Source organism: Phaenicophaeus curvirostris, chromosome 6 (assembly GCF_032191515.1).
Source record: "Phaenicophaeus curvirostris isolate KB17595 chromosome 6, BPBGC_Pcur_1.0, whole genome shotgun sequence".
Taxonomy (NCBI): Eukaryota; Metazoa; Chordata; class Aves; order Cuculiformes; family Cuculidae; genus Phaenicophaeus; species Phaenicophaeus curvirostris.
In genome coordinates, this window is record NC_091397.1 from 10,741,758 (window position 1) to 10,767,603 (window position 25,846).

Genomic DNA, 25,846 nt, shown 5'->3' on the forward strand with positions numbered 1-25,846 from the left:
CTCATAAACTTCATTCCATTTTGGATTGAGATTTTCTTTGATGACCTTGCTTTGGAAAATCTGGTTGCCCACACGGATGATTCCATAAGGATCTGATTTCCCTTTGACAATGCCTTTTAGGTAAGTATCTTTCCCTTCCAGGTCCTGAGCTTCAATAAAGTGTATCCTTACAACACCCTGAAAGAGGGGAAAAAAAAGTTTATGTAATAACCTGAAAGCTACTTTGCCATCACAGTTTATGCAATATATGTTTAACAACTTCCACTGTGATTTCATTAACATAAATCTCTAAGTGGAGGGATATCATTTTGAAGAGATTCCTGAAAAGAAAAACTGAGATCAACAATCAGAAACATGTTGGTTATATCAAGAATTGCCATGCTACTGGAAGTGAGCAGCAGCAAGTAGTAACAACTTTCAAGTGCAGAACATGGACAACAACTTGCAGTTATAATATAAAACATATACTACTTAATTTTAAATCTCTGCAGTTGAACTATATTTTAGCAAGTAATATGTTTTAAGATTCTAGCAAACCAAAAAAATCCTTCTTGGCATTATTATGAAACATTAACTCCACAGAAATTATTTATAAATTAAATCAATTCTTTTAAGTGATTGGCTTCATGATAAATTGTCCTACTGCAATAACTATATGTAGAAATTCACACAAATGTGCATACCTTTTAACAGTTAATACTACAGAAAAACTAAATGCTAAATTACTAGCATTAACAAAAACAGGCTTACCTTTGGTATAGGAAACCGCAACTGAGCAATTTGCACTTCACTAACAAGAGGGACTGTAATTCTATTTGGAAGGACCAGGTAGTTGGATATTATATCCAATATTATTGTATCTGATAAGCCACTGTTGGAGAAAATAATCCTCAGTTACTTCATGAGAATTAAACAAGTTATGTCACAGAAATATACTCCTTTTGCTGCTTAATAACGTAAATGGAGAAAGCATTTGTTTTTTAAGGGGGGAAGAACAGACATCTGTATTTTAAATACTTTTTTTTTTTTTTAAATAAAGGATTCTTGCTGAAACGGCCACCAGGAGGAAGCAGCTGACTCTGAATAGCAGAAACCACTGAGAGGAATATAAAGTTCCCATTTCCCTGGACCACCATGGTCCCTCCTCACCCTTGCCTTTTAAAGCCACCCAGTGTAAAAGTCCACTGCATAAATTTTCTTGCCAGCATTGCTTATAACCAAGCAGATATTAACTGTTAATCTACTTTTGTATTTCAATAATGATTTAACTGTCCCTGAAGGTTTGCCTAACCACTCCTGTGTTGTTATGAAACAAGCTATCCTCTGGAGCTGGGAGGACCATCATTTAAAACAGAAACACAAAAGAAAACACCTTTGTGGCTGAGTAAAATAGAGCCTAGGGGAGCAAAACAGGTTTTGTTCGGGCAAAAAGGGAGTGGCAGTACAATCACTCTGGTAGTGAGTCATTTAGAAAACCAAAACTCATACCCCCTAAAACACAGAAAAGAAAAAGATTCCAAAGCTACAAGTCTGACCTGTTTGTGTCTGAACTGACTACAAATCAGTATGATGTCAGAGCAACATTAGTGGTTACACACACTGCGTATACTGGCAAAAAGGCAGAAGTGGAATGGTACAATTTGCCACAGAAAACAAGTATCCAGGAAGACTCTAGGGCTATATACAAAGGTTCAGAGAGGAAACTATAAAAATACTTGAGATATTTCGGATTGCAGGTGCAGTCTTGCTGAAGCTGTTGGAGCTGCTTCAGCCATGAACGATTTCTCCTTCTAAATACACTTTTAAGATTCTCCTTCTAAATATTTTATGAAATCAAGATGCAGATAATGTTTGATTACTTAGAGCATTTTTCAGATGAAGCACTTGCTTGTAATCACCTTGTGAAGCTTTTCTAAGACTCAATCTGCAGTTGGGAGTATCTCTGACTCAGCAGCTACTGTACTTATAGATCAAAAGAGCTACAGTGGAATGCAATATATATTACATTTTCACTTGGGTGTACATTCTGATGGTGTGCAATAATCACATTATCATAGAGATGGGTATCAGAATGAACTCAACAAATAGAATCCGTCCCATTTCAATTTCACATTGATCTTTCATGCCAGAGATCTGCAACCTGCACAGCCTGCATGCCACAGAATTTTACACAGAGAAAAATAGGAGGTAGTAGATATTCCACCTTTAAAAATAGGGAGCTGAAAAAGAATACTGAAGACTAACCAAGTAATGAACTAAATGAATTCTAAAAGAACATGACACATCCAAGTTGACTAAAACTTATCAAGCCAAATATTAGCCAATGGGGATGCTCCCAGCTGGAAAATATTCTTCATGAATAAAAGGCAAAAATATTATATTTTTTCACAGAATCACAGAATGGTTTGGGTTGGAAGGGACCTTAAAGATCAACCAGTTCCAACTCTCCTGCCATGAGCAGAGACACCTTCCACTAGATCAGGCTGCTCAAAGCCCCATCCAACCTGAGCCCTGAACACCTCCGGGGATGGAGCTTCCATGACTTCTCCGGGCAACCTGCTCCAGTGCCAACAGAGAAGAATGTATCAATTTAAACTCTTATGTTGATGCACCATTGATAAACAGCTTCTTAAGATCATACAACTTTAAGTCACTGGTTCTAAGTACAATTATCTTTTCCATTAAAAAAAACCAATGATCTAAGTGTGAAATGCTTCAGATGATAGTTTATTACAGTAAATGTCTTCAAAAGCTCAATTTAATTGCAGAAAAATAATTGGCAGTTCCCTACTTTGTTGTATTGCTCTCCATTCAGGCCTACTTAATTTTTAGTAACAGAATAATCAGTTATGTATTTTTCCTGCATCATCTTTATCCATACTGCAGAGATGGTATGTCTCTGACTGCATAGAGTACTTTTATTAAATCTCAAGCAACCGTAAGAGACTTCATCTTCACATCATTCACATCCCCTCCTGACAGCACTTGCCTGTTCTAACAGCCTATCTCTTCCTCACAGAGATTTTCAACCCCACTCCTCTGCAAGCTATAGTAATGAGGGAATATGAAATAATTTGGTGTCCTTCTCCTTGCAGAGTCATTTACAAAGAGCAGTGGAAGTTGGTAACAGCTGACAAGGAAGCAGCAAGTGCAGAAATTCACTTAGCTCAAGTCATTTGCAAACAGAGTACAAACAAGTAGTGCAGCCAAGAGCCACAGGACAAAAACAACCAAACCTGTGGTTGCAGCAACCTCTTGTTCATCATTGTTTATCACAACTACAATATGTCAAGCTACCACACCAAAATATACAACTTGTCTCTACAGATAAACAAAACAAATACAGCACTGAAGAAATCTGCTTGCAAGGCAGAGCATAAGACACCTCAGTTACAGTTACCATAGAAACCATACCACATCTAGATGGCACCATTATATGCATACATGGCCAAGTTTGGTTGCTCTGGAAACCATAAACTTCAGATACTTGGTGTGACTTTGTTTACATCTTAGGTTTTTGTGTTTGCATTGAGGCAAATATGTAGCATGATATGAATCTAAAGAGCCTAGTAAGCTTAACAGTAATAAATTTATGTTTAGTACTTTATGTCAAGCAAATTATTACTCAGTAGCTGTGTTTTTGGAGCCATTTTCTCACTCATCAAGAAAATCTCTTTCCTCAGGCAGTCTTAAATAGGCTTGAAATATAACCAACTCTTGCAGCCATTAACCTACTTAACGCAAGTTCTAATTTCAAACAGTTCAACTGGGATTCCATGTAATGGCTTCACATGTCTAAGTAAAGCAAAAACTATTCCAGTCAGCACTGAAGGATTAAATTAATACCTAAATTCACTGTCTTGTTTTTAAACAATAAAAATAATCCTGGAGTCAGCCAGCTCTTGAGAGTATGGGATCCAATAAAAGGACTATTCACAAAATCCAAACATATATCAGATCTGCCATTATCCCCTTAGCCATTGTATCAATATTAAAAAGCCCCTGGTTAACTATTACAACTTGATAATTATGAATATATTAATGGATTTAACCTTATCAGGATTGCTATGATTCAAAGCAGCTTGCTTTTCATTTCTGCTTCTGCTTTTTTTATTGGAGTTTTATCATGTACTGTTTTGAAAAGCTCTGATTAAGTCAGGCATTTTTTCTAGCTATATATGGGCAATTTTTGCTACTCCATTTGAACTTCACATAATAGACTAAAAGCTTTAAAAAGTATGTACTTAAAGAGATTAGAAAGTTTAACTGTCTTAAGATATTTCTTACACAAGCAACTAGCGATGTATTAGCATACAAAGCCATGAGCCAAGATGTTGTGAACCCACTAGCATGAAAAATAAGGCGCTCTGTCTTCCCGCTGTCGTAGGAGATGGCAGATAAGAAATTCACAAGATTCTGGACATCTGGGAAGGCTGGGAACACTTTAAAAAGCAGATTAAAATTTCTCATTTCAAAATGTTTTTAACAAAACCTAAGATATACTTTTGATGTACCTTCCCATGTAGTGAAATCACTACCTTCTGCATATTGAGCAACTGCATATAATTTTAAATGAAAAGATAACTGTTCAGGGTAATTTAACTTCAAATATTTTAACTGACAGTCTTCAGATTTTCTGGGATTTAATTCAGGTACAGAAGCATCAAACGCTGCTTTATATAAGCATATACTCACTTCAGTCCTGGAACATCTAGAAGATTGGTCAGTCCAGTCCAGTTAATTTCTAAAAGCTGTGAATTACAAAGATGGAGGGAAGAAAAGAAACTTAGAATGCACAAAACTGAAGAAATAAGCCTAATCACTATAGAAGAGTCTTCAGTGGAGAGTTAATAATAGTTCTCAGGATTTTCTTGAACAGAAAAACAAATCTTCTATTCTAAGTAAGTTTTAGCAACAGCTTTTACAATGGAGTTAAACAAACCGACTCACTATCCTCTTATCCACCCTTCCACACAAAAACATATATGCGCCCCCAACATACACATGTACATAGTACTAACCACACAGAACCAATATCAAATAATGAGATGTGGTCCTATTTTCTGGAGAAATATTTTCATATCAACATACACCTGTTACAGGTGAACAGTCACCAACATGAATATTTAAAGTATAAGCTGATGAAGAATCGCATTTGAGACCAGAAAATAAGATACAGAATACATGCCCAATGGAAAGAATGAAGGACTGGGATTAAGAAAGCAGAAGGAGGACAAAACAGCGCAGAAACGCAGAGGAGGCTGTTTTCAATGAGAAAGAAGCAAATTAATTCTACCACTGATGCAGTGAAGAAAAGTATCAATAAGATTAAGCATAAAAGTGAGAAAATTCCTTAGAAATAATTAACAGTGATAACTCATTGTTAGATCATGCATCCTTCACCGAAAATTTTTATCAGAATATTAGACATACATATTCTATACAGGTACTTATACTGTGTCAGGGCTGCAGGCATTAACAACTGATTTCTGATGTCCTCCTTAATCCTAAAATCTTCTAATTCTAGATAACAAAACTAACAGAACCAGTTTCCTCATCCCCCTTCTCAATGAAAACCTTCTATTAACTGCATAGAAGTTAACTGAATATAAGCAACAAACAAATCCAAATCCACTCAAATATCACCACACTTCCAAATCCAACTAACCCAATGTAACAATAACTGCATGAAAAAGTTAAAAAGCTTTTGAGATTCCTCAGTTAAGAAACTAATTGGGGTGGTTCAGTTAAATGCTGAAAAAAAACCAACAGAACTCTACAATAATGTCTTGCATCTTTCCACAAACAGGCAAGAATAATCACCCTACATTCATCTTCTATTTAAAAAAAGCCCAGCACATACCATTCTTTTATAAAGGATCTATTAATAGCTTAATTAGTGATTTCCTTTGTGAATACTTGGACTAAAGATAACACGATACATTTACTTACATAAGCACCACTGTTACTTAATATAGTTCTGTAATGATGGCAAAATATTTCAACAATGTTATCTATTAAGCACCTAGCCTGCCTTCAACAAACAATTAAGCAGAAAAAAACCCATTATCCTTTCAACAGAAAACATACTAAGACTTAATAACTGACTATTCCAAAACAAATGCAAGATAGATCATGGGATGTACTGCAAGAATCTACATGAGACAGCAACACGCCCTTGCCAAAAGGGTGGCTAATGCTATCCTGGGCTGCATTAGGAAAATCATTACCAGCAGGCTGAGGGAGGTGATCCTTCCCCTTTACTCAGCACTGAGGAGGCAATACCTGAAGTGCCTGGTCCCATTCTGGGCTCCTCAGCACATGGACATACTGGAGAAGGTCCAACAAAGCGCCACGATGATGATTAATGGGCTGGAGCATCTCTCCTATGAGGAAAGGCTGAGAGAGCAGGGACTGTTTGAGCCCAGAGGAGAGAAGGCTCAAGACAGAGCTTATTCATGTCTACAAAAACCTGAAGGGACGGTGCAAAGAAGACTGAGCTGGGCTCTTCTCAGTGGTGCCCAGTGACCCGAGGCAACTGGCACAAACTGAAACACAGGAGGTTCTTTCTGAACATCAGGAAACTTTTTTTTACTACGCGGGTGACCAAGCACTGGTAGAGGTTGCTCACAGAGGTTGTATTGTCTCCACCTTTGGAGATATTTAAAAGCCCTCTGCACATGATCCTGGCCAACCCGCTCTAGGTAGACATGCTTGAGGAAGGAAGTTGGGCTATATGACTTACAAAGGACCCTGCCCACCTCATCTATTCTATGAGTCTGTGAACTTATTTCAACAGCACACAAGCGCTTAATGCCACTCAGGGAATAAGATTAGCGTCCTCCTAACCATATTGTTCAGAAGGCTGGATAAACTTACAGAGTTGAACAGAATGATCAAAATTTAGTTTTTTCCCTGCTGACACCAATTCAAAAAACACTGCAAGGTTTTTCTTTGCCTCCTGTATTACACCCCTGTGTCTCTATATAGGCAGGAGAGAAACAGAGACTCCTCTGATACAGGCATCTAACAGACTCCAGTGGATGATTGAAAGAAGCTTTCTCTCTGCTTCAATCATCCAAAATGAGTTCAGTGGAGATATTACAAACATGTAGAAACCAAGAAAAGAATTATAAATGTGTAAGTATCACTACAATTTATCTATTTGCTTCTTCTAAATGCAGTTTTCTAAGCCCTTCAGGATATTCATGTTTCCCAGAGTCAGAAACAACGAACAACAGTCCAAACAGTTTTTCATTGTGTCATTACACCATCAGACAGAAGAAAAGAGCTCTTGGAATGACAGTTAAACTTCATGGTCTAGTTCTATTCAATTCATTTTCTTGCTGTGCATAATTTTAAGTTGTGTGGGTTAAAATGCAGTAAACAATAAATTTCTAGCAAATGTGGGTATTTCATTATATTTAATTATGCCTTTGTTCCACACTTCTCTCCCTGCCAATTACAGAGTATTTCCTTTATCCATCTATTTCACATACTGATTTTTACCCAGGAATTATGTTCAATATCTCAACAGATAGAATACTGTTGAAATTATTATAATAGAAAAAAACCCAAACATTTTTATTTTTCTCCTCTGACTCTTAAAACACTTTCTCAAAGTATCCACAATAAAGCAGCAGCAGTGCAAAGAAGTGAAACGTAAAGCTTTAAACACTTCGCTGAACCATGAGTAGCATATTTCCTATAAGCTTAATTCTGTGGCCTGAGAAATAACAGGAGCTTTCTAATAAGTTACTGCAAAATTGATGCTAGTGTGAAAAATTAGATTGAATTTTATAAGATTTCTAAAACTCTATTTTGCAAGCTTCATTATAAGGTTTATTTTTTCCTTTTTATTTACTTTTCAGCACAATATGCCACACAGGAAATAACACACCAAAGGAAGATAAAAAAAAAGTAACAGAATTTTGAACTTTTTACTAAATAGCAATGAATTCTTTTTTGCACCTCAGGGGATAAAGAAACAAAGATAAAATACTTCTTGCATAAGCTGCTGGTATCACTTCTGTTTCAACCTTTACATCACTGGGTGGAACGCACCACTGGAAAAATTAAAAAAATATATTTGTCTGCTGGTAATTACATTTCACAATTACGATATTTGTGTGTTCCAAAGTCATCCTCTTTTTATTTACTTGATTCTGTGTATTAAAATTATCTTGTAGGACAAACCAAAACAAATTACCTTGCAGGATGAACCGAAACATAGCATCAGCCACTATTTATTATAAATCTGAATTTTCAAGTTCATGTTTCCAGATGCACACATATTGGAGGTAAATGAAATAACATTGTAAGGAAAGATAATCTCCAAACGCAATAGTAGCTCTAGTGGCCAAATTGCATGAACAGGTGGAAATAAATACCTTTCCAAAAATAACTTCTGTGATAAAATAGTTGATTTTTAGACTCAAAGCTTTATGTAATGTAACATAAACAATAGCTGATAAGACTAATCACAGCTTGAGTTTTCAGACTGGTTTTCATGTTCATATCACAAGTTTTGAAATTACATCACATCGCACTTTAAAAATCTACGTAGGCTACCAACACTCTGTAAGAAGTAATTTTATACTGTTATAAGAAAACAGTTTATGACACAACTTATGCATTATTACATAATTTATTCCCTTTTTCACTAGTCATAAGCAAATTAGAAGGCAAATACACAACACAAATACTTCAATAAGTAGTCTCTAACTTAACTGTTCATACCTGTATCCCATATTTAAGTTTTACATACCAGTGTTTTCAGAATAAATGGAAAATGAGAAAATATTTGCATTTCCTATAGCTTTTTCCATGCTTTGATTAGTATGCTGAGTTAACTACCATGTGCAATAAAGTCCTGTCCTATCTCCTAAACAGAGTTAACCAAATTAAATTAATTGAGCAACATAATGCATGTTGAAATGCAGCATTGAGAAACATCTCCTACACTAGACCGAAATATATATATCAGCGGTTTCTGTATTAACTGTCACAACCCAAAATAAAATAAAAACCAAGCTCTAAGATACCACTCAGAACTGAAAGACTTTGAATTTACATGACCTAAAAGCATTTCAAAAGGTTGCAACACAGCATATGAAACACATACAGTAACTATGGTACATCCTCATTATCAAAACTTTAATTAGGCTACCGATTTATTCTGTCATCCATCCTTAGAGCATGAAGTAAGTAAAAAATAATTACACAAAGAAACTGAAAAAAAACCAGTCTTCCAAGAGTGGCCATTTAGACAAAAAATACAATTAGTACACATAATATGGGAAATTTCTATTCATCCACTTATTGTACAGGAATAAATACAAAGACAGGGGTCAACTTCAGAAATGCTAATGACAAATCCTTACCATTCAAAGTTAGAGCTAAGAAATTTAAAAAAATTACTAAGCCTAAGCACTTTATAGGATTATTAGAAGAGCTTTGTAAATAAATCTTAAGCCATGAAAATGTTTTGGAAGGAATACAAGCCTTCCAACTCCTAGGGCTTTGAAGGCAAGTTCTCCTTGCAGGCAAAATTGGTACATTTGTCCACCACAGCGCTTCCTTTCCACTTCTACCAGAAGAACCCAGCACTAACGAAGCACGCCGATATCACTGCAGTAACACTCTAATCTCAGTCCATAGACACTAACGACAAATGCTTTTTATTTTCAAGGGGGGGTTCTTGGTTTTGGTGTTCTCCCCCCACATTCCTCTGAATAAGGTTGTTTCAAGCCTGCACTTTTGGCTTCCAAACAGAAATAGGCTTCAGGATAAGACACACATTTTGTAATGCAAGAAAATAAGAGTTTTCCAAAAAAAGAACACAGAGTTCAGGCAAAAAAAAGCTTATACCTGCAAGAAGAATGGAAATTGCACTGACAATAGACAAATGCACAGCAGGAGAGAAGAAAGCAGTCAAATCTACCACATTGCTTGACAGGCCAGAGGGAGCCCTTCCATCCACTGTCCAGCTGAATCACAGGATTTTCATTCTACATTTTGGGCACTACCATGACATGACTTGCTGGAGAAGAAAAAGCCCGCCTAACTTGTGATTCTGACAGTAAATTAAAGCAATGCCACCAGCCTATCAAACTGAAGTGCCCTATGGAGAAAAAGGGAGCAAGCAAAAGACTGCCAGTTGATGAATCATTTTATGAAGAACTGAATATAAAAAATTCCATACTTAAAAAAAGCTTTGGCCTAAAGATCTCCAAAATACGATCATTTCCTTCTCTGTCACCACTTTGACCAACGCATAATTCTCTTAATTTAGCTAAATTCAGGGAATGCCAGCTGGTTCTCTGAGGCAGAACTAACAGGGCACTGGAAAGACTGTGTTCAGGATTTGTCACCAAGTGAAACTCTGCCAGGAGCCAGAGAAGATGTCATGTCTTTCCACACCACGTTGCAACTGAGAGAGGTGATATGCCTTGCAGAAACTGCTAACAGCCAGCTCACCGGCCTGGAGTGGGATTTCAGACACAAGTTAATGCTTTCCGATGAAGAACTATGTGTGCCATTTCTCTTTCAGTTCTTCTGCTCAGAGCAGTGAAAACAAATCATGTTTCCTCCTTGTGCCTTATCAACGCTCTGTACTGAGAACTAATGCAACACATGCTGCAGCGCACTCATACCAAGACACAAATCTTTCTTACTCTACTATAAACATTTTGTTATGCAAGTGGGAGGAAGGAAAGACACAATCTTTATGCAGGGGAACCAGTAACTGGCTCACATTGATCAGACATCATTGTACTCACAGGGTACAGCGACTCTGCTATTGCACCCGCTATCCCATTAATAAAATACATCTCCAATAAACATGGACTTGGTCCAAAGGTTGTGCTCACGGGCTGTTCTGGGCTTACTGCTTTAGGCCCTGAGTTAGTGGTAAAGGTAGGCAGACAGCTGAGATCTGATAAACTAGACACAGGAGCCTGGACACACAATCAAATAAAGTTTGGAACTACTAACACACACAAAGGACTAACTGATACTGCCGAGTTCACAGTGAAGCTGCCTGTAGTAGGCAGGGGAGACGAAGGTCAAAAAGGCTGCTAGTTGCTCCATACTGGGCTACTGGATGTGCAACTGGGGCACCGGCTAGTTAAGAGCCAGAAGTTACATCTCTCCCAAGAGCAGCCAAACCTTCTGAGCAGAGAAGCTTTCAGAGTGAGAGGGGAAACAGTGTTAGCAGCCATGCAGCAAGGGCACCAAACACTTTCTCTAAGCCTTTCTTGCAAGGGGGCAAGGACCCCTCATATAATAATACTCAAAACTAGTTTTGAATTTTTTTCTAGTTGACTTCCACGTAAATATTAGAGCTGAGATGTTTTAAAGCCTACCCCATCTATTTTTCATTTTAAGGATACCCAGTGATATGAAGTGTTTTGGGGTACCTTGAAATCCTGGCTGACTTAAGGTCTTATAACAGGGTAAAGCAATTTTGGAGTTTATGAAACATTCAACCAAGAATAGTTACCATGAAGAATCATATTGTATATCGTGTTATATGGTGGCAATTCCAGCATAAGCTATGACTTATAAATATTTATTGAATTTTCCTGTGTTGGCTATTTCCTTTCTTCTTTACATCTTTTATTCACAGTCTTTGAGACTTTCAAGCATGCTTAAAAAAAAAGAAAAGCCTTCAAACATTGGAATTCACCTACATAATACAGTGGCAGAAGCATCATGAGAAGTGGAGGGTTTCCAAAGCTTATTCCAGAGACAGCTTGCAGCAAACAGAAATGGGAAGTCCCCATATACTCTTCATACGTAAAAGATGGAGACAGTTGGTTACACACAATGCTTATTAGTCATCTGGAAATTAACGGTAAAGAGAACTGGAGAACCAAACAAAAGAATTTGCTAATTATTGTGCTACTTTTTCTATTTCAAGAGGTTGTGAAAAAGGTCAAGAGCGTCTAACATGCAAGATGTGTATTTTATTGTTGATAAGGCAAAATAATACAAAAGAATAAAAACAGAGTATTCCAATTTAGTGTTGGGCAAACAGCCATGCAGATGTCACAATAAGCACACAAAGCTCCACTTCAATCTATTACTATACTCATGAGTTTGATAGATCCCTGAATAAATTAAATGCAACACAGAACATGTGTCAGGATGCATAAATAGTAGAGACCAGAACAATTCTGATGTTCATAAATGTTTAAACAGTAATAAAACAGTATTCTTAAAACTCTGTGAAGACCTACAGCCCGTGAAGTTGGGACTAAAAGGAAAGAGGAGGAATACAAATTAGAATTGATAGGAGAGCTTTATTCACCTCTCGTTAGAATACAACAAACAATACTGTAAAGATGTGACTTACATATCCATTTATTATATTCAAAAGAAAAGCAGTAATCCTTTAAAACTTCCTGGTACAACACATCATTCACTGAAGATAACAGACAAGTGGGAGACATTTTTTTCAAGTTAATCATATTACTGAGCTTTTGCTTTTCTGAATAGAGACAGTAACAGCTCAATTCATTTTTTCTATTCTGTTCAGTCATGGAATTATACTGGCTGTATGGCACGCAAGCAGGACAGACTGCTGCCTTCAGTTCTGCACCAAAATTAAATTTCTTTTATGATATTCACATTTTATTCTTTTGTGATTTCTTCTGTGTTACATTGAAAGATTTTAAAAAAACAAATATATCCCTGGAGCCTATAAGGAAAGGTAGGCTAAAAAAAAAAAAATCAATGAGTGTGTTTACACATTTGGTGTTTTCAATACCCTACATGACTTTAAAAAGGGAAAAGAATGTACTGGAATGCAAAATTTAGAGGGTCATTACTGAAGTTTCACAGCAGCACAGAAGGCAGCTTCTAAACACTGCCAGCTTTGTGGCTTGATTTGGCTGCCATTAGCACTCCTAATTCTCTGAAGAGAAGCCACAACGTATTTTAAAATGCTGATCAACAACTTCCTGCTCATCAGGTTACGGAAGCGTAAGATTTCTGCAGGATAAATTTAAGGTCTGCTGCAGGGCACAACGATACAATTCTGTAGTGTAAATTGTGTTTCTTCTCAGAAATCTATTGTGAGAACAGGACTAACATGCCCTCTTCATTTACTTGTGAATTGTCACGCAGAAACACAGTACCATCTGTCTGTTAGTAGAGCCCATTATCACTACAATGCTAAAGTGCTAACATTATAGTAATAGTTTAGTAAATAACATTAGCCACTGTATTTCCCCAGTAAACATACAATAAACTCAGCCTCTCAAATAAGGCTTGACTAGACAATACTATAGAAAGTAGCTATCACACTGGTTTTCATCGTTGCTATGGGAAACACAGCATACCTCTGCACAGGAACTCTGTTTAACAGTACTGAGTTCTTCAGTGGTAAATGTTTAAAGATTTAAGTGAGACAATTGCTGAGATAAGACGTGTTTGGGGGTAGGAGATAGAGTAGGCAAGTTTTTGTGCACCTTGCTATTCTCCATAGCGTCAACTACTCAAAGGTACAGTTCAAGCCAATTCTCAGTGCTTTCTACTGCTTTCTGCCCCTCTACCAGTCCTGCAGTTTGGTTTACACCCTCACACTAATACAGACAAACTCCTGACTCCTTAGTGAGTCAGCTCAAGATGCTAAAATACATCTTAAGGACAGGAAACTAGGCACTTCCTGTTCTGGTTAATATTCTGCCAGCTTACACCCTTTAACCAGCTTCCATCAGGAGCAGAAGTTTCAGCACTGGAATGAGACACAATAACACCGAACGGGAGGACACAGGGAGAGAAGAACAGGGTACTGTGGAAGCACCCACTGTAATGGCCCTTAAAACATCCCATAAACTATCAAAAATTTTTAAAAAAAGTAAGTTATAGCAAATAAGTATACAAAGTAACAGTGTAAATAACTCCTTTTATAAGCAACAAGACTAATTGTTAACAAATATTATTATAACAGTACCTACACTACAGAATTTATCCAAGCATTTCATAAACTCTCGTAAAAGAAGTTAAAAGTTTTGAAGCAAAGATATCAACAGTCTCGTATTTTCCAAAGGCTTTTTCTACCAACTAAAAACCAAGCCAAAACAACATTCTTCTACATCCTACATAACCACTTTACGTTTTTTTAGAGCTACTTCACTAGGATTCATTCTTGGTTAAAGCAGCCCTTTTGAGCCTAATTTTTATCAGTACTGATAATTTTCTAAGTCACATCCAGCACAGAATTTTCCAAAGGTCATCGCTATTAAATGAAATTAAATCAATACTAAAAAAATCAAAACTACAAAACAGAACCTATCTGTAAAGGGAGCAGCTGATCAGTGCTCAAGTCAGCAAGTAGAGGGAAAAACGTGAATATAAAAATAAGCTTTGGAAGAGTTGCCCACTTTTCCTGGAAGGCATCCTGTTTTCCAGCCATTGTTATTTTTGAACACCAGCATTGGTATTTTCATGTGTGTCTCTTGTTGTGGTTTTTTCACAAAAAGAGAAAAGGGTTGGGCTAGGATGTGCTTTCAATATTAAGTATGTCACTAAAGCTTGAAAATTACCAATTTGCAGTACAGCTATAAGCCATATACACTTCTATTACTGAACAAAAATCAAAATAATTAACCATGTGATATTTTCAGAGAATCATAGAATAGTTTTTGTTCTAGAAGTAAAAAGATAACTACATTTAGAGAAGCCAAATATATGGTAAATATACATAATGTTAATGCAATAGAAGTAACGCAAATAACCTTACAAATCCAGGATATTTACACAGTGCTAACTGCCCTCTAGCACTGAAGCTCTGAGATTTAAGGGACTACTTCAAAATACTAGAATGTACACATTTCTCTCTTGAAATCTGTTACATATTTGGACATACCTTATAAGCTGATGAAAATTTTAATACCTACTTCACAATAATAATAAAATACAGTATTCAAAAAGTTTCATGTAAAGTAAGAACTCCTGCAGCATCAAAACCTTCATGCATTACTAAGAAACAGGAGACTGGTAAATTCATTAAACAAATATGTTTGCAACTATTGACTTAGGCAGCGTTGCCTTATATAGTCATCAAGGCCAGCAAACAGATGATACAGAGCAAGAGGAACCGTTGCCAGTTACTTTAGACTGGAAAATATGAGAACAAAATCTAATGCTAGCTGCCAACTAATTCCTCTCCTCTTCTAACAAAAATATTGAAGAAAAGCTTTCCTTGGCTGCAGCCACTTGCTCTCTAGTAAGAGGACAGAATTTGGTTATTGCTATAATAAGCATTATTTTACATTTTTCTATATAAGTTAGAAAAATAAACACCACGAAGACACACTGCAGTGAGAAGAGACACATGCTCAGAAAAAAAATGAACACCCATGTATAACTGTCAAAATCATGGAATGACTTGATTCAAAGATACATTTTTTGAACAATCCACCCTTAAATTCACCCACATCTTAACCACTAACTTTGTTTTTAAATGAAAGGAGGGTGAAAAACACTTCTCATATTTTTGCAACTGAATAGTTTTGGAGAGGGATTGACTTTTTCATTTTCATGCTTCAATCTACTCCCCATCCTTTTTTGTCTCACTAAGTCAACCAGACCACTAATAAAGTGGCACGGAAGTAGGAGTGAAACAAAATTACTCAGGATGAAGTCTTTCCTGAAGTTCAGAAAGCTACTAACCACAAATGACATGTTTCATTTGGTATTTTTTCAGTTTACTATCTCTGGGGCAAGTTGTATGTGTTAAGCACTTTGCAAATGCATGGCACTTCCAGTGGATCAGGGACACAACGGACTGGGCACAGGTACTGGAGCTAAAAGCTGTCTGGAGAGTTATCTAGGAGAATCAGAAAGGGAAGGTTCAGAAGAATACTGCAGCACGATGCCGGGAAACAGTGGAGGTGTCTGGAACTGCTTACAAGCATGCCTGTTGCTGATCTCTCTCTCCTCTCCTCCCTGTCCTCTACCAGCTTTCCTACCTCTCCCCTAGAAAACAACACAGAGCAGAAGCTGCAGGAGATATCCCAGAAAAGCAGTCCAGACATACTGCCTCAGGTCATGGCCCCAGCACCCAGTGCATCAGGATGGTTTCTGCAGAAGGCCTGTACACTGTTTTCTTTCTCGGTGAATACAAAACAGAACTAAGAGACAACACAAACCACACCTACAACAAAGAAAGGTAATTCCTTTAGAAAAAATGTAAAGCCTGTGTCCACACAGATAATCTTCCCCCTGCTCCTCTAAAAAAAAGAGCATTTGCATGTAACTTGCTTATTGGATTGTCCCATTTCAATGAGCTAAGCACTGTACTGAGTCTGGAAATTGTGTGGGGCAATGCCAAAGAGCAAAATAATATCAGAGAGTATGCTAACAATTACACAGTGTAGACTATCAGAAGGCAGTGTTCAATTCTTGTCATGGCCCTGCTTAGTACGTTAGTATAAACATGCACATTAACAGATGCCCTATGCTAATACTGCGCAGCCAGAGGGCAAAAGCGAGACAAAACTTAAGCAGACATCTCCTAATGTTTAGACTCGTTTCAAAATGTGAGGAAATCCAAATTTGCTTCATCTCAGTGTACTCCGCCAACCCTTCCTAAATAAAAGCAATGATGTTTTATCTCTTTCACATGAACTATTTCACTTTTACAAAAAAACCTCACTGAAACATCTAGAATAATTTCCAAATTCTTGCATGTTTTAGTAAGATTTAAGTCTACATTGCCTCCACCCAAACTCTTATGGTTTCTTTAGACAGATGACATAAGCCATATAAATGACAAGTGACACTAAGTTCTTGCTAGGCCATACATAAATACCCATACAAGCCTACATTTTCAATAAGTTAGCAAAAATTTATCATAAGATATATGTTCAAAAGAACTGTGTTATTAGAATGCAATTTCATCAACGAAAATAACATAACTTCTAAAGCTGTTGAAGTACAGAATTCACTCCCACTCCCAAAACCTTGGACTAGATCAACTTTTTTTTAGTTATAGACTGCAGAGGAAACCAAGCTGATCAATCTGAGGCTGTTTCAAAGTGCCTGAACTTGTGTACTTGTAATTTCTGACTTAGCATAGTCCGAAGCTGTTAAATCTTGAGATCACAAGTTGTTGCATGGATTTGTTCTAATTAAACAATAAAAGCTTCCAACAGGAAATACATTTTTAAGTAAGAGATGGAAAGAATTTCTTTCAAGAAGTCTGTGCAGCATAAGAATTTCCACGATGTTCACATTTTCTATTAATCTCTCTTACTGATTAAAGCAGTATCAAACTTCAAAACACTGCAACTGCTTTACAGTCACACATAAAATGTCAAAGAATTTTCTGCTAGCAAGTGTGGAATGTGTATTGTGTTCTCCTTTATATTTTTCTAAAATAAGATTGTTGTATGGATTTTAAAACATCTGTGAATGTTTCTTGATGCATCTGTAGATTAAGAAAGAAATTTCCTGGAAGTAGTAAAACCTAGACTAGAACTACCTCTTTATTTTATAAGGTTACTCATTTTCAGACACTGAAAATTACACTGGCTATCCACCACTGTTCTTTTACCAATATTGCACAAGCTACCAGCATACAGGTGTCTGTCAGCCAATCTCACCTGCAAGATCCAGACTACAGCTTTTGAAGTGAAACTATCACTCCAAGGTGCAACAATCTACAGGGCCTTAATATACCAAAAACTTCAATGAGACATATATCTATCATTCTAATGCAGAGGAAAGTGTTGAACTGAAATTGTATTACTACAGCACCCAGGTTCCCGGCTTCCTTGCTGTGATTATTTGCTATCCTATCTGCCTTTAATAGGCAGAACAGATGGTGGGTTTCTTTTCTGTAAGAGCATTTCATATTTTTGAAGAACATGTTCGCCTCAGTCTTCTCTAAACTAAACAATTCCCATTCTTTTGGTCCACTCTTGAGCGTTTATTCTTAACTCCCTACTTTGGACACTCTCCAACTGGCCACTATCTTTGTTGGAGTGCTCTTCCTAAAACTGAAAGCATCTTGTGGGGTATCCTCTTGTTTATACATGCCAGTCTAGCTATTTAATTTTTGTATTGGCAAGACCTTGCTGGCTTACCTTTGTTTTGCTATTATTCCTGCCCAAATCTGCACTTTGGCCTGGCACAGGTCAGTTGAATTGCGTGACACCCTCTCCCACTCCAACTTCTGCTACTGTCATGATTGTTTTAAATTCCAACTCCATCCCATTCCATACTTCATTCATTCTCATACTTGGGTCACTGGTAAATGTAATGGAAATTGCCCACGTGCTATCTAGGATAAAGAATTCAGCTATCGCAGTGGGTAATCTCAAATAAACCAAATCTGATTTTCATTTATGTTAACATCAGCATAGTTTTCAAAACAACCTTGCACAGATCTTATGGAATTTTAACTTTGACTATGCTTACTTGCAGACTGTCATGAGAAACAGCAACAAAAGCTTTTTTACTAACAACCTAGACGGGATCTATTGATCTTCCCTTATCCAGAAGAAAAATCTATAAGAAAAATCTCACAGCTTTGACAAAAAGACACTTCCTAATTCCAAGGTAATTATTTTTCATTTTGGTTTCTTGTAGTATTCATAAAATTTGCCTACCATTTTTCTCAGAAAGTTCAATCAAACGGTAGTGATTTCCTGAATTCTTTTGCTGCTTAATTATCTTTCCATCATTTTCTGAGTACTTTCATCAGCACTCTAAATAGTAGAAAATTGAGATAGAACTACTTACAGGTTTCCTAAGGAAAAACAGTGACAGTGCTCCAATTAGGGGCATGTCTCCAATCAGTGGTTCCAAGATAACCCTCATAGTGCCATGGATCTGTGGACAGGGAGGCAAAAAGGTGAACGGAATTGACTTTAGTTCAAGTTTTAAATAAAATTTCTTCATTGGCAATGCTTAAAGTTCCAATTAATTACATTTCTTATTATGGCAGAATTTTATATATATATGCAGCTTTACATGCCATTCAGCCTCCCAGAATTTAACACAGGCTTGGGCTTACAAATTCATAACATTCATCTACATCATTCTATGTCACGTAAGTGGTAATTTTGCTAAAAATACAACACAGATTATTTATAACGTAAATTATAATATTTTAATGTAAATTATAAATATATTATAATAAGTAAATTATTTTCAATGTAAACAAATGTGGCAGAAAGCAATATAATTGCATCCACAGATACCAGAGCAAAAGTAGGTAAGTGCTTATAGATTTATCAAGACACACACACACAAAAAAAAGTATATTGATTTTCCTCATTAGAGAGAGATATTTTATCAGAAAGTTAAGGAAATCTGAGAATCAATATCAGAAAGCAAAGCTACTTATAATAACAGTATCTAAAAAAATAATTGTATCTAACACTGAAATATTACAAAACCAGTTTTAAACTTTGTGTTCCCTTTACAAACATACACATCACATGAACATTGGCTTGATGTGAAATTAGCTCCATCTTTTCCAGCAGAAAATGTTTTAAATACATAACAGATCTAGATGTGAAAGGAATTCACCCTTTTGGCTAAGTCATGTTCCTGAAATTATTCTGCAATATCATTATTATGCAACTGAGAAAAAATAGCAAGCAATGAAACTACACAATTACTCGTTCTTTCTTATAAAGTATTTCATCAGAAAATAATGATTCAGCGATATTCTGATATCAAATTCAAAAGAAAAAAATTAATTTCACCTGTATACTTTTCACACCAGCCCTGCAGAAGTATCTCTTGATCTCCAAATCAATTTCACAGTTTCCAACAAAACTAAAATAAAACAGAAAGCATAGATTTCATTTTTATGGACTATGTTGCAATACACTGTTAGTTGTTTTGCACCGTCACAACAAAATATCTTGCATCTCAGTCTATACACAAAAAAACGCACATTAAAACATTTCAACACATAACAAAGTTAAGATAATTAATGAAACTTCCTTCCCTTCCAAATATCACTCTCATCAAAATCACTCAAATTAATACAGAGGTACATTATCATCTCCATCACACATAAGAGAAAACATGTAGGTAGCCTTACTTATGGGAAATAACAGACAGAATCCATTTCGGGAAAGCTCTACACAGGTCTCATTGACAGTACATGTACTCAAATCCACTCTCATCTAATTTAATCATGAGAAGCGCTACACAGAGAGGGCTGTTTTGCTAAAAATCAGAAATATTCAGAGACTTGCAAAAACAGTCATGTTTAGAAACTCAATAAGCTGAGTGAGCTGAGCTGGATGATCCTCTAAGTAAGGTTTAAGTCAAGAACAGTTACCCCTTTCTGAAGGGAGAGAGGAGGTAGGAAGCAAGTTAGAGAACAATACACTAAAAACAACGCAAGTTTTTCCCTGAAAAATTCTTCCATCCCATTTTGGAGAAGCAAGGTCAAGGGCCTGAAATTCTGCATATGCTGCCCTGTATCTCAGGATAGATTGTAGATAGAGCTTTTTTTACCATCTTCTTTTTGGCCCATGCTACAAGGCTAGAAGATTATTTGCATACAACTTGGACACAGATTTCCGCAGCTGCTTTTTCTGAAGCTCCAAGCAGGTTAAGCATGTACCATTCATGTTGAGCAGATCTTTTCAAAGAACTGCTGCTGCTGCAAGCCACATGGAGTCTGTAAACAAACTAATTCTGAGACTCAACAAGGAATTTAGGAAGAAAGCTTAAGACTCTGGTTTAGCAAGGGAATTGGCCAGTGCTTCTACATAATCAGAGCTAAAACCAAAGCCCAACAGACTGAACACCAAGCCACAACTAGAGAGAGTCTGGTTGGGCAAGGAGACTGGCTAAGATATAGGTTACAACAAAATGACAAATGAAATCTGAGCAGAGTACCCAGTTAAAGAAAATGGAAGAAGGAGTTAAGTAGCAAGGAGATAAGACAGCATAAAGCCAGACGCTGCTGAGAGGTGCAGAAAATTTGTTTCTTTTACACAGCATCCTATTCCAGATTCTGCAGTAGAGCCCAGGCTTCCTCACATGAAGTTCCTCAGATCTAGCCTGTACAGTGAAAAACTGTTCATCTGTGTTTAGGAGTCTCATAGCGTGTTATTACAGAAACGTCTGGGAAATTATGAAGTAAATGGAGTTGCTCTCCTCACAGGGCCATTTTAGGATCAAGTCAGGATAAAATAAATTACTCTCACAGTAAGAGCAGAGCAGCAGGAACCTGCCACCCGCCCCCCTACCCACAACAACAACTGATGGCCACCAGGTGCTATCAAAAGTAAAGGATGGTGAGGGTTGCTGCACTCAGGATATCAATTATTCAAATCATCAGTAGCCTCCTATGCTCATGTGTGATGGTGCTGTCCCCTGGATTTCAAGCAAATGCAAGCCTTATCAATCCCTTAAAAAGAAATAAAACAGTAGTACTAAGACATTCTTGTAAACATCTGACACTGGATTTATTTTGGACTACTCAAGAGATAGCACTACGCAGAATCATTTTGATACGATGACAAGTTTGGGGAATACAAAGACAACAACATGTCAGGGGTCTATGTGAAAGGAAGGTGACCATTGCTGTCCCTGGAAAGAATGCAATGTGACTGTACAGTTTAAAAATAGGTATATAATTTTTAACACACAATGTAAAATGTAATCTCTATTTTTACCTATGTAACTATATATAAAAGTAGTAAAGATATATGTATATAAATACACATTCACATATATAATTGCATAACAACATGACACAGAAGCAAGGTCAATTAAAACCTGCAACTTAAACCTCAATCTGGTACTTTATAGCATCAAAACTATTTGTGTTATCAAGACTGGGAAGCAACATGCTCTTCTGAAAATCCATAACAACATGATGACAAACTGAAGTAAAAATAGTTACAAACAACTTATAGCTTTATAATAAAGTTAAACATGGTTTTATCCCTTAAGAGATTTGGCTGGGTCCATTAACAGTCAATGCCGTACAGAATTCCACTGTAACATAACATACAACTTGAAGGCTCATTTAGTAAGCAAATTCCATACATTCAGGTCATAATATCCCAGAAATGTACGATCCCTGTAACAGACAGATCATTAAGATAGATTACAGTTTAATGAGGACATAACAACAGCAGTACTGAATCAGATGAGAAGCACAGGATGTGGTCATTGTAGCTCATAGAAGATATCGAGAAGAAAAGCAAAGAACAGGACACCCATATTTGCCAGATAACAATGACCTGTGATTCTGTACTTCACACCATTTTTTTAGAAGGTCTTTTAACCACATTTTTATGTCTTTTCTCCCAGCACAATGGTAGCAAGCTTCTCCATTCAAGCATGGCACATGAAAAAACCAAACATTTCAATGTCTTCAAATCTGCAGCCTAAAACTTTCTTTTAGCACCTCTATTTTTTGTGTCATGAGGTAAAAAACCTCATTTGTACGCTATTAATAGGTATTTCCTCAATCTCTCAATCTTTTTTGGCTTTCTTTACTACAGTTGACATTTAATTTGACAGTCATTTTCTTTCTGCTGATCCATAACCTTTAATTTTCCCTGTTTACTACACTTGTGCACTTTAACAAACATAAGACTTCTACTTGTGAACAGTTTTAGAGTTCCTTTCCATTTGCTCAAGTAGCTAGAAATTTTCCCATGCACATCTTTGTCACATGAAACTGGAAATTTAAATTGCAACATGAGTTTTTATGATTTTAACAAAGCTCAACATCAGTGAGAGAAAGGTAAAGCATTCCCTTCGCAAACATGGTCCTGAAATTGAATCTTTAAAAACCTTTTCAAATGACTGCTTTGTGGATCAGCTAGTCAAGCAACTTAGAAGAGGAAAGTTCTTAACTGGATCCTGCATGATGCATTAGACCCGTTTCAAAATGTTCTGGAAACTACCCTGAAGCAATGACCATAACATATATCCTTGCAGAAACAATAAAAACTAAACCAAAAAAACATTCCTTTTGCAATTAAACTTAAAAGCAAAACCCAAAATAAGTCAAGGAAGATGGAAAAATACTGAAGTAATGTTTTGGAGACACGTTCAAACTACTTGAATGTACTGTATATAAGGTCCGAAACAAATGCATATACCCTGTCACAAACAACTGACAGCAGGAAGGGCTAAAGGAAGCTACAAAGATGAAAGAGCAGGATAAAAAGAGATTGTTAAAAGAATCACTAAACTTAATAACAATTAAATACATAAATAAAATGACATCTTTCTTTCCCCTCCCTCCTGCCACCATCCCCTGCACTTGACTTTGTACAGCTATTCCTACAAATGCTTAGAAAGTATTTAGGGAATTAAGGGTTTATAGAAAGCTCCTAACTTTACACTTAAAAATAAATTAAAACTAGAACAAACTAATTTAACTGGAGATTAAAATCCACAGGATACGTACTCTGGAGGAGAGACTTCACTCCTGTGGTAAGACCAATGCTTATAACCTTGCAAGACTCAACTAAAGCTGATTCCCTAAGAAATAGTTTAGCATTGGTATCTGTACATAATTCTGTATCTAAACATGCCAAGAACCTTTATTCCAGAGACTCTTGTTCTTCCTTCCCATTACTACTGAAACAATCCCAGTGACGGACCCTTAGAGAATATACAAGGGAAAAAAAAAATCAAACCGTATCAATTGATACGAGGGTGCCATTTGTCTTATTCTTGCATAAGTATAAGCCTTTGGAAAAGAGCCCTTTCCCAATGAGCAGGTGTCATGGACAAGCCCTAAATACAAAAACAAGACTTCCTATCATGGTAGCTTTGTCTAAGACTTAATTGCTAGAAGCTATAATAGTCACTCCATAGCTCTCTTATTTCCATTTTCTTCCTGGAAGCATAAATGGGCACGTAGCTGACTCAGCAGGATTATTATCTATACCACTTCAAGGAAGTTATTTCAGTCTTTTAGATTGGATTCTAATCCAGCTTTTGTCATTTAAGAAGGCAGAAAAGTAACACAGTGAGACATATGGGTAAAAATTTCCTTCATGTCTAAGTAATAGGACATTATTCCTCAAATTTGTGTGCAAACCTATTATCCTTTTTGTTCCTCAAATTTGTGTGCAAATCTGTTATCCTTTTTGCGTTTCTGTCCCAACCTACTTCATGAAGATGAGCAAGAGAAAAAAAGAAGCACTAGATTCGCCCTCTCTTGCTGTGAGAATAATTCTGCTTTTAAGCGAAAAAGTGGTCTTGTTAGACTTGGCCCCTCAAACGTCTCAAAAATAGTTTCTCAAAACCAATTTATTTGCACTGTGTCGACGATAGTCAGACAAGACTGTTTTCCTGAGGGCTTAAGTCTGGAGAGGTGAGGCTGTTCTCACAGCTGCTATCAAAAATGGCAACAAAGAGAAAACTGGAGGAAACTTCTTCATTAGAGCTAACAGTATCTATCCAGTGAAACAAATTCTTGAGAGACAATACTGCTGTATTTTGTCCAGCAACACCAATCCCCAATTTGAGTAGCTATATTCTTCATACAGAAATAAAGTGATTCAATTCAATAAAGAACAGACCCTGCTCACAGACACAGCCCTCAATCCCGTCTGAAAACTAGGAAAGGATGCAGCAGCATCTTCTCATGCTCGGCCCAGCTTTGACAAAGGAGCACAGATGGCAACATAGCTGAGTTTTAGATAAATAACTCAAAATCAGTAATAACCAAATCCAAACTTTGGAAGTGACTCTGAAAAATAAAACCTGAGAGGCCTGGTTACTGCCAAGGAAGCAGCAAGAAGCCCAAAGGCTGTGGATCATCAGTGATTGACAAATCTAGCCTTTCCCCAAGCTTCAATCTGGCAAAAATAGTCACTGTTAAACATACCTAGGATGGCCAAATATAACAATATTGCTGAGTTCACTGACTGAACTTCAAAAAAACTCTCTAGCTGCAAAGTGTGTTGAGAAAGACTTTGGCAAACATTGCGAGATCTATTTATAACCTATATAAAAGGGGTCATAATAAAAGGGCAAAGAAACCTGAAGCAATGAAGCACAGTCGCTCTGGCATTACAGAATACATTAATTTACTACGGTTAGCAATACAAGCAAAGGTACTTCATAGCTATCGTGCTCCTCTTCTAATACTGCGCTTAGAAAAAAAAATAAGTAACTGAGAAAAGTAAAAAACCCATACATGTTGCATCCCAAATTTTAGCCTAGACTAAATTTCATGGCAAAGTTTTAGAACCTTAGAAAAAAAATTCAAAGACGGTGCTTAAGCTTTGGAAAATATCTTTTATTAACCAAAATTACTTTAATGATGCAGGTACACTGAGCTGACATAGTATTTCCCTCAGATAAATGCTACTTACAGCATGCAGTTCCTTCTTCCATTCATACACATTAGAACTAATTACATTTGTGTACATGGGCACCACTGTAATTATGATAAAGTTTACCTGATCTGAAGATCCAAAATGATCTGCCTTTTGTCCACATTTTCAGTGTACACTTTTACACCATTTATCCGCAGAGGCTGAAACAACAAAGGAAGTGGAAGTTGGATCATTCTACTGAACTAAATCACATTACACACTTAACTTCAATGTAAAGGTGAATGCATATTCATGCCTGAAGTTAAACATTTACTATAAACAAATGTGTGAAGAAAAGCTATCATTTTAGCCCAACTTGGTATTTCAAGGGTAAAAATTACTTTGCTAGGTCCACCCAACAACAACCTTTCTAGCAATTACCCTAGGCTTAGGCTACTGGATTTCCAGACTAACCAAAGATTCAACATCAACCTTCCCCCTCCACCAATAAACATATCATTTCTCTGTAATAGTATGTGTTCAACACTCCCAAAGCATTCTTTTCT

The 25,846-nt window shown here is 36.6% G+C and overlaps 1 protein-coding gene across 4 annotated transcripts in view; it reads right to left on the bottom strand.

The window, feature by feature from the left end:
• ESYT2 (extended synaptotagmin 2) overlaps positions 1-25,846 on the bottom strand; it is an 81,528-nt gene that overhangs the window by 24,723 nt on the left and 30,959 nt on the right. For all 4 annotated transcript variants that reach the window (XM_069859314.1, XM_069859313.1, XM_069859316.1 and 1 more), the window contains exons 4-9: positions 25,425-25,501; positions 19,728-19,800; positions 18,757-18,846; positions 4,696-4,751; positions 751-871; positions 1-177 (exon numbers count right to left, since the gene is read on the bottom strand). In XM_069859314.1, coding sequence (XP_069715415.1) covers positions 1-177; positions 751-871; positions 4,696-4,751; positions 18,757-18,846; positions 19,728-19,800; positions 25,425-25,501 — 594 coding nt within the window. The remainder of the gene's footprint in view (positions 178-750; positions 872-4,695; positions 4,752-18,756; positions 18,847-19,727; positions 19,801-25,424; positions 25,502-25,846) is intronic.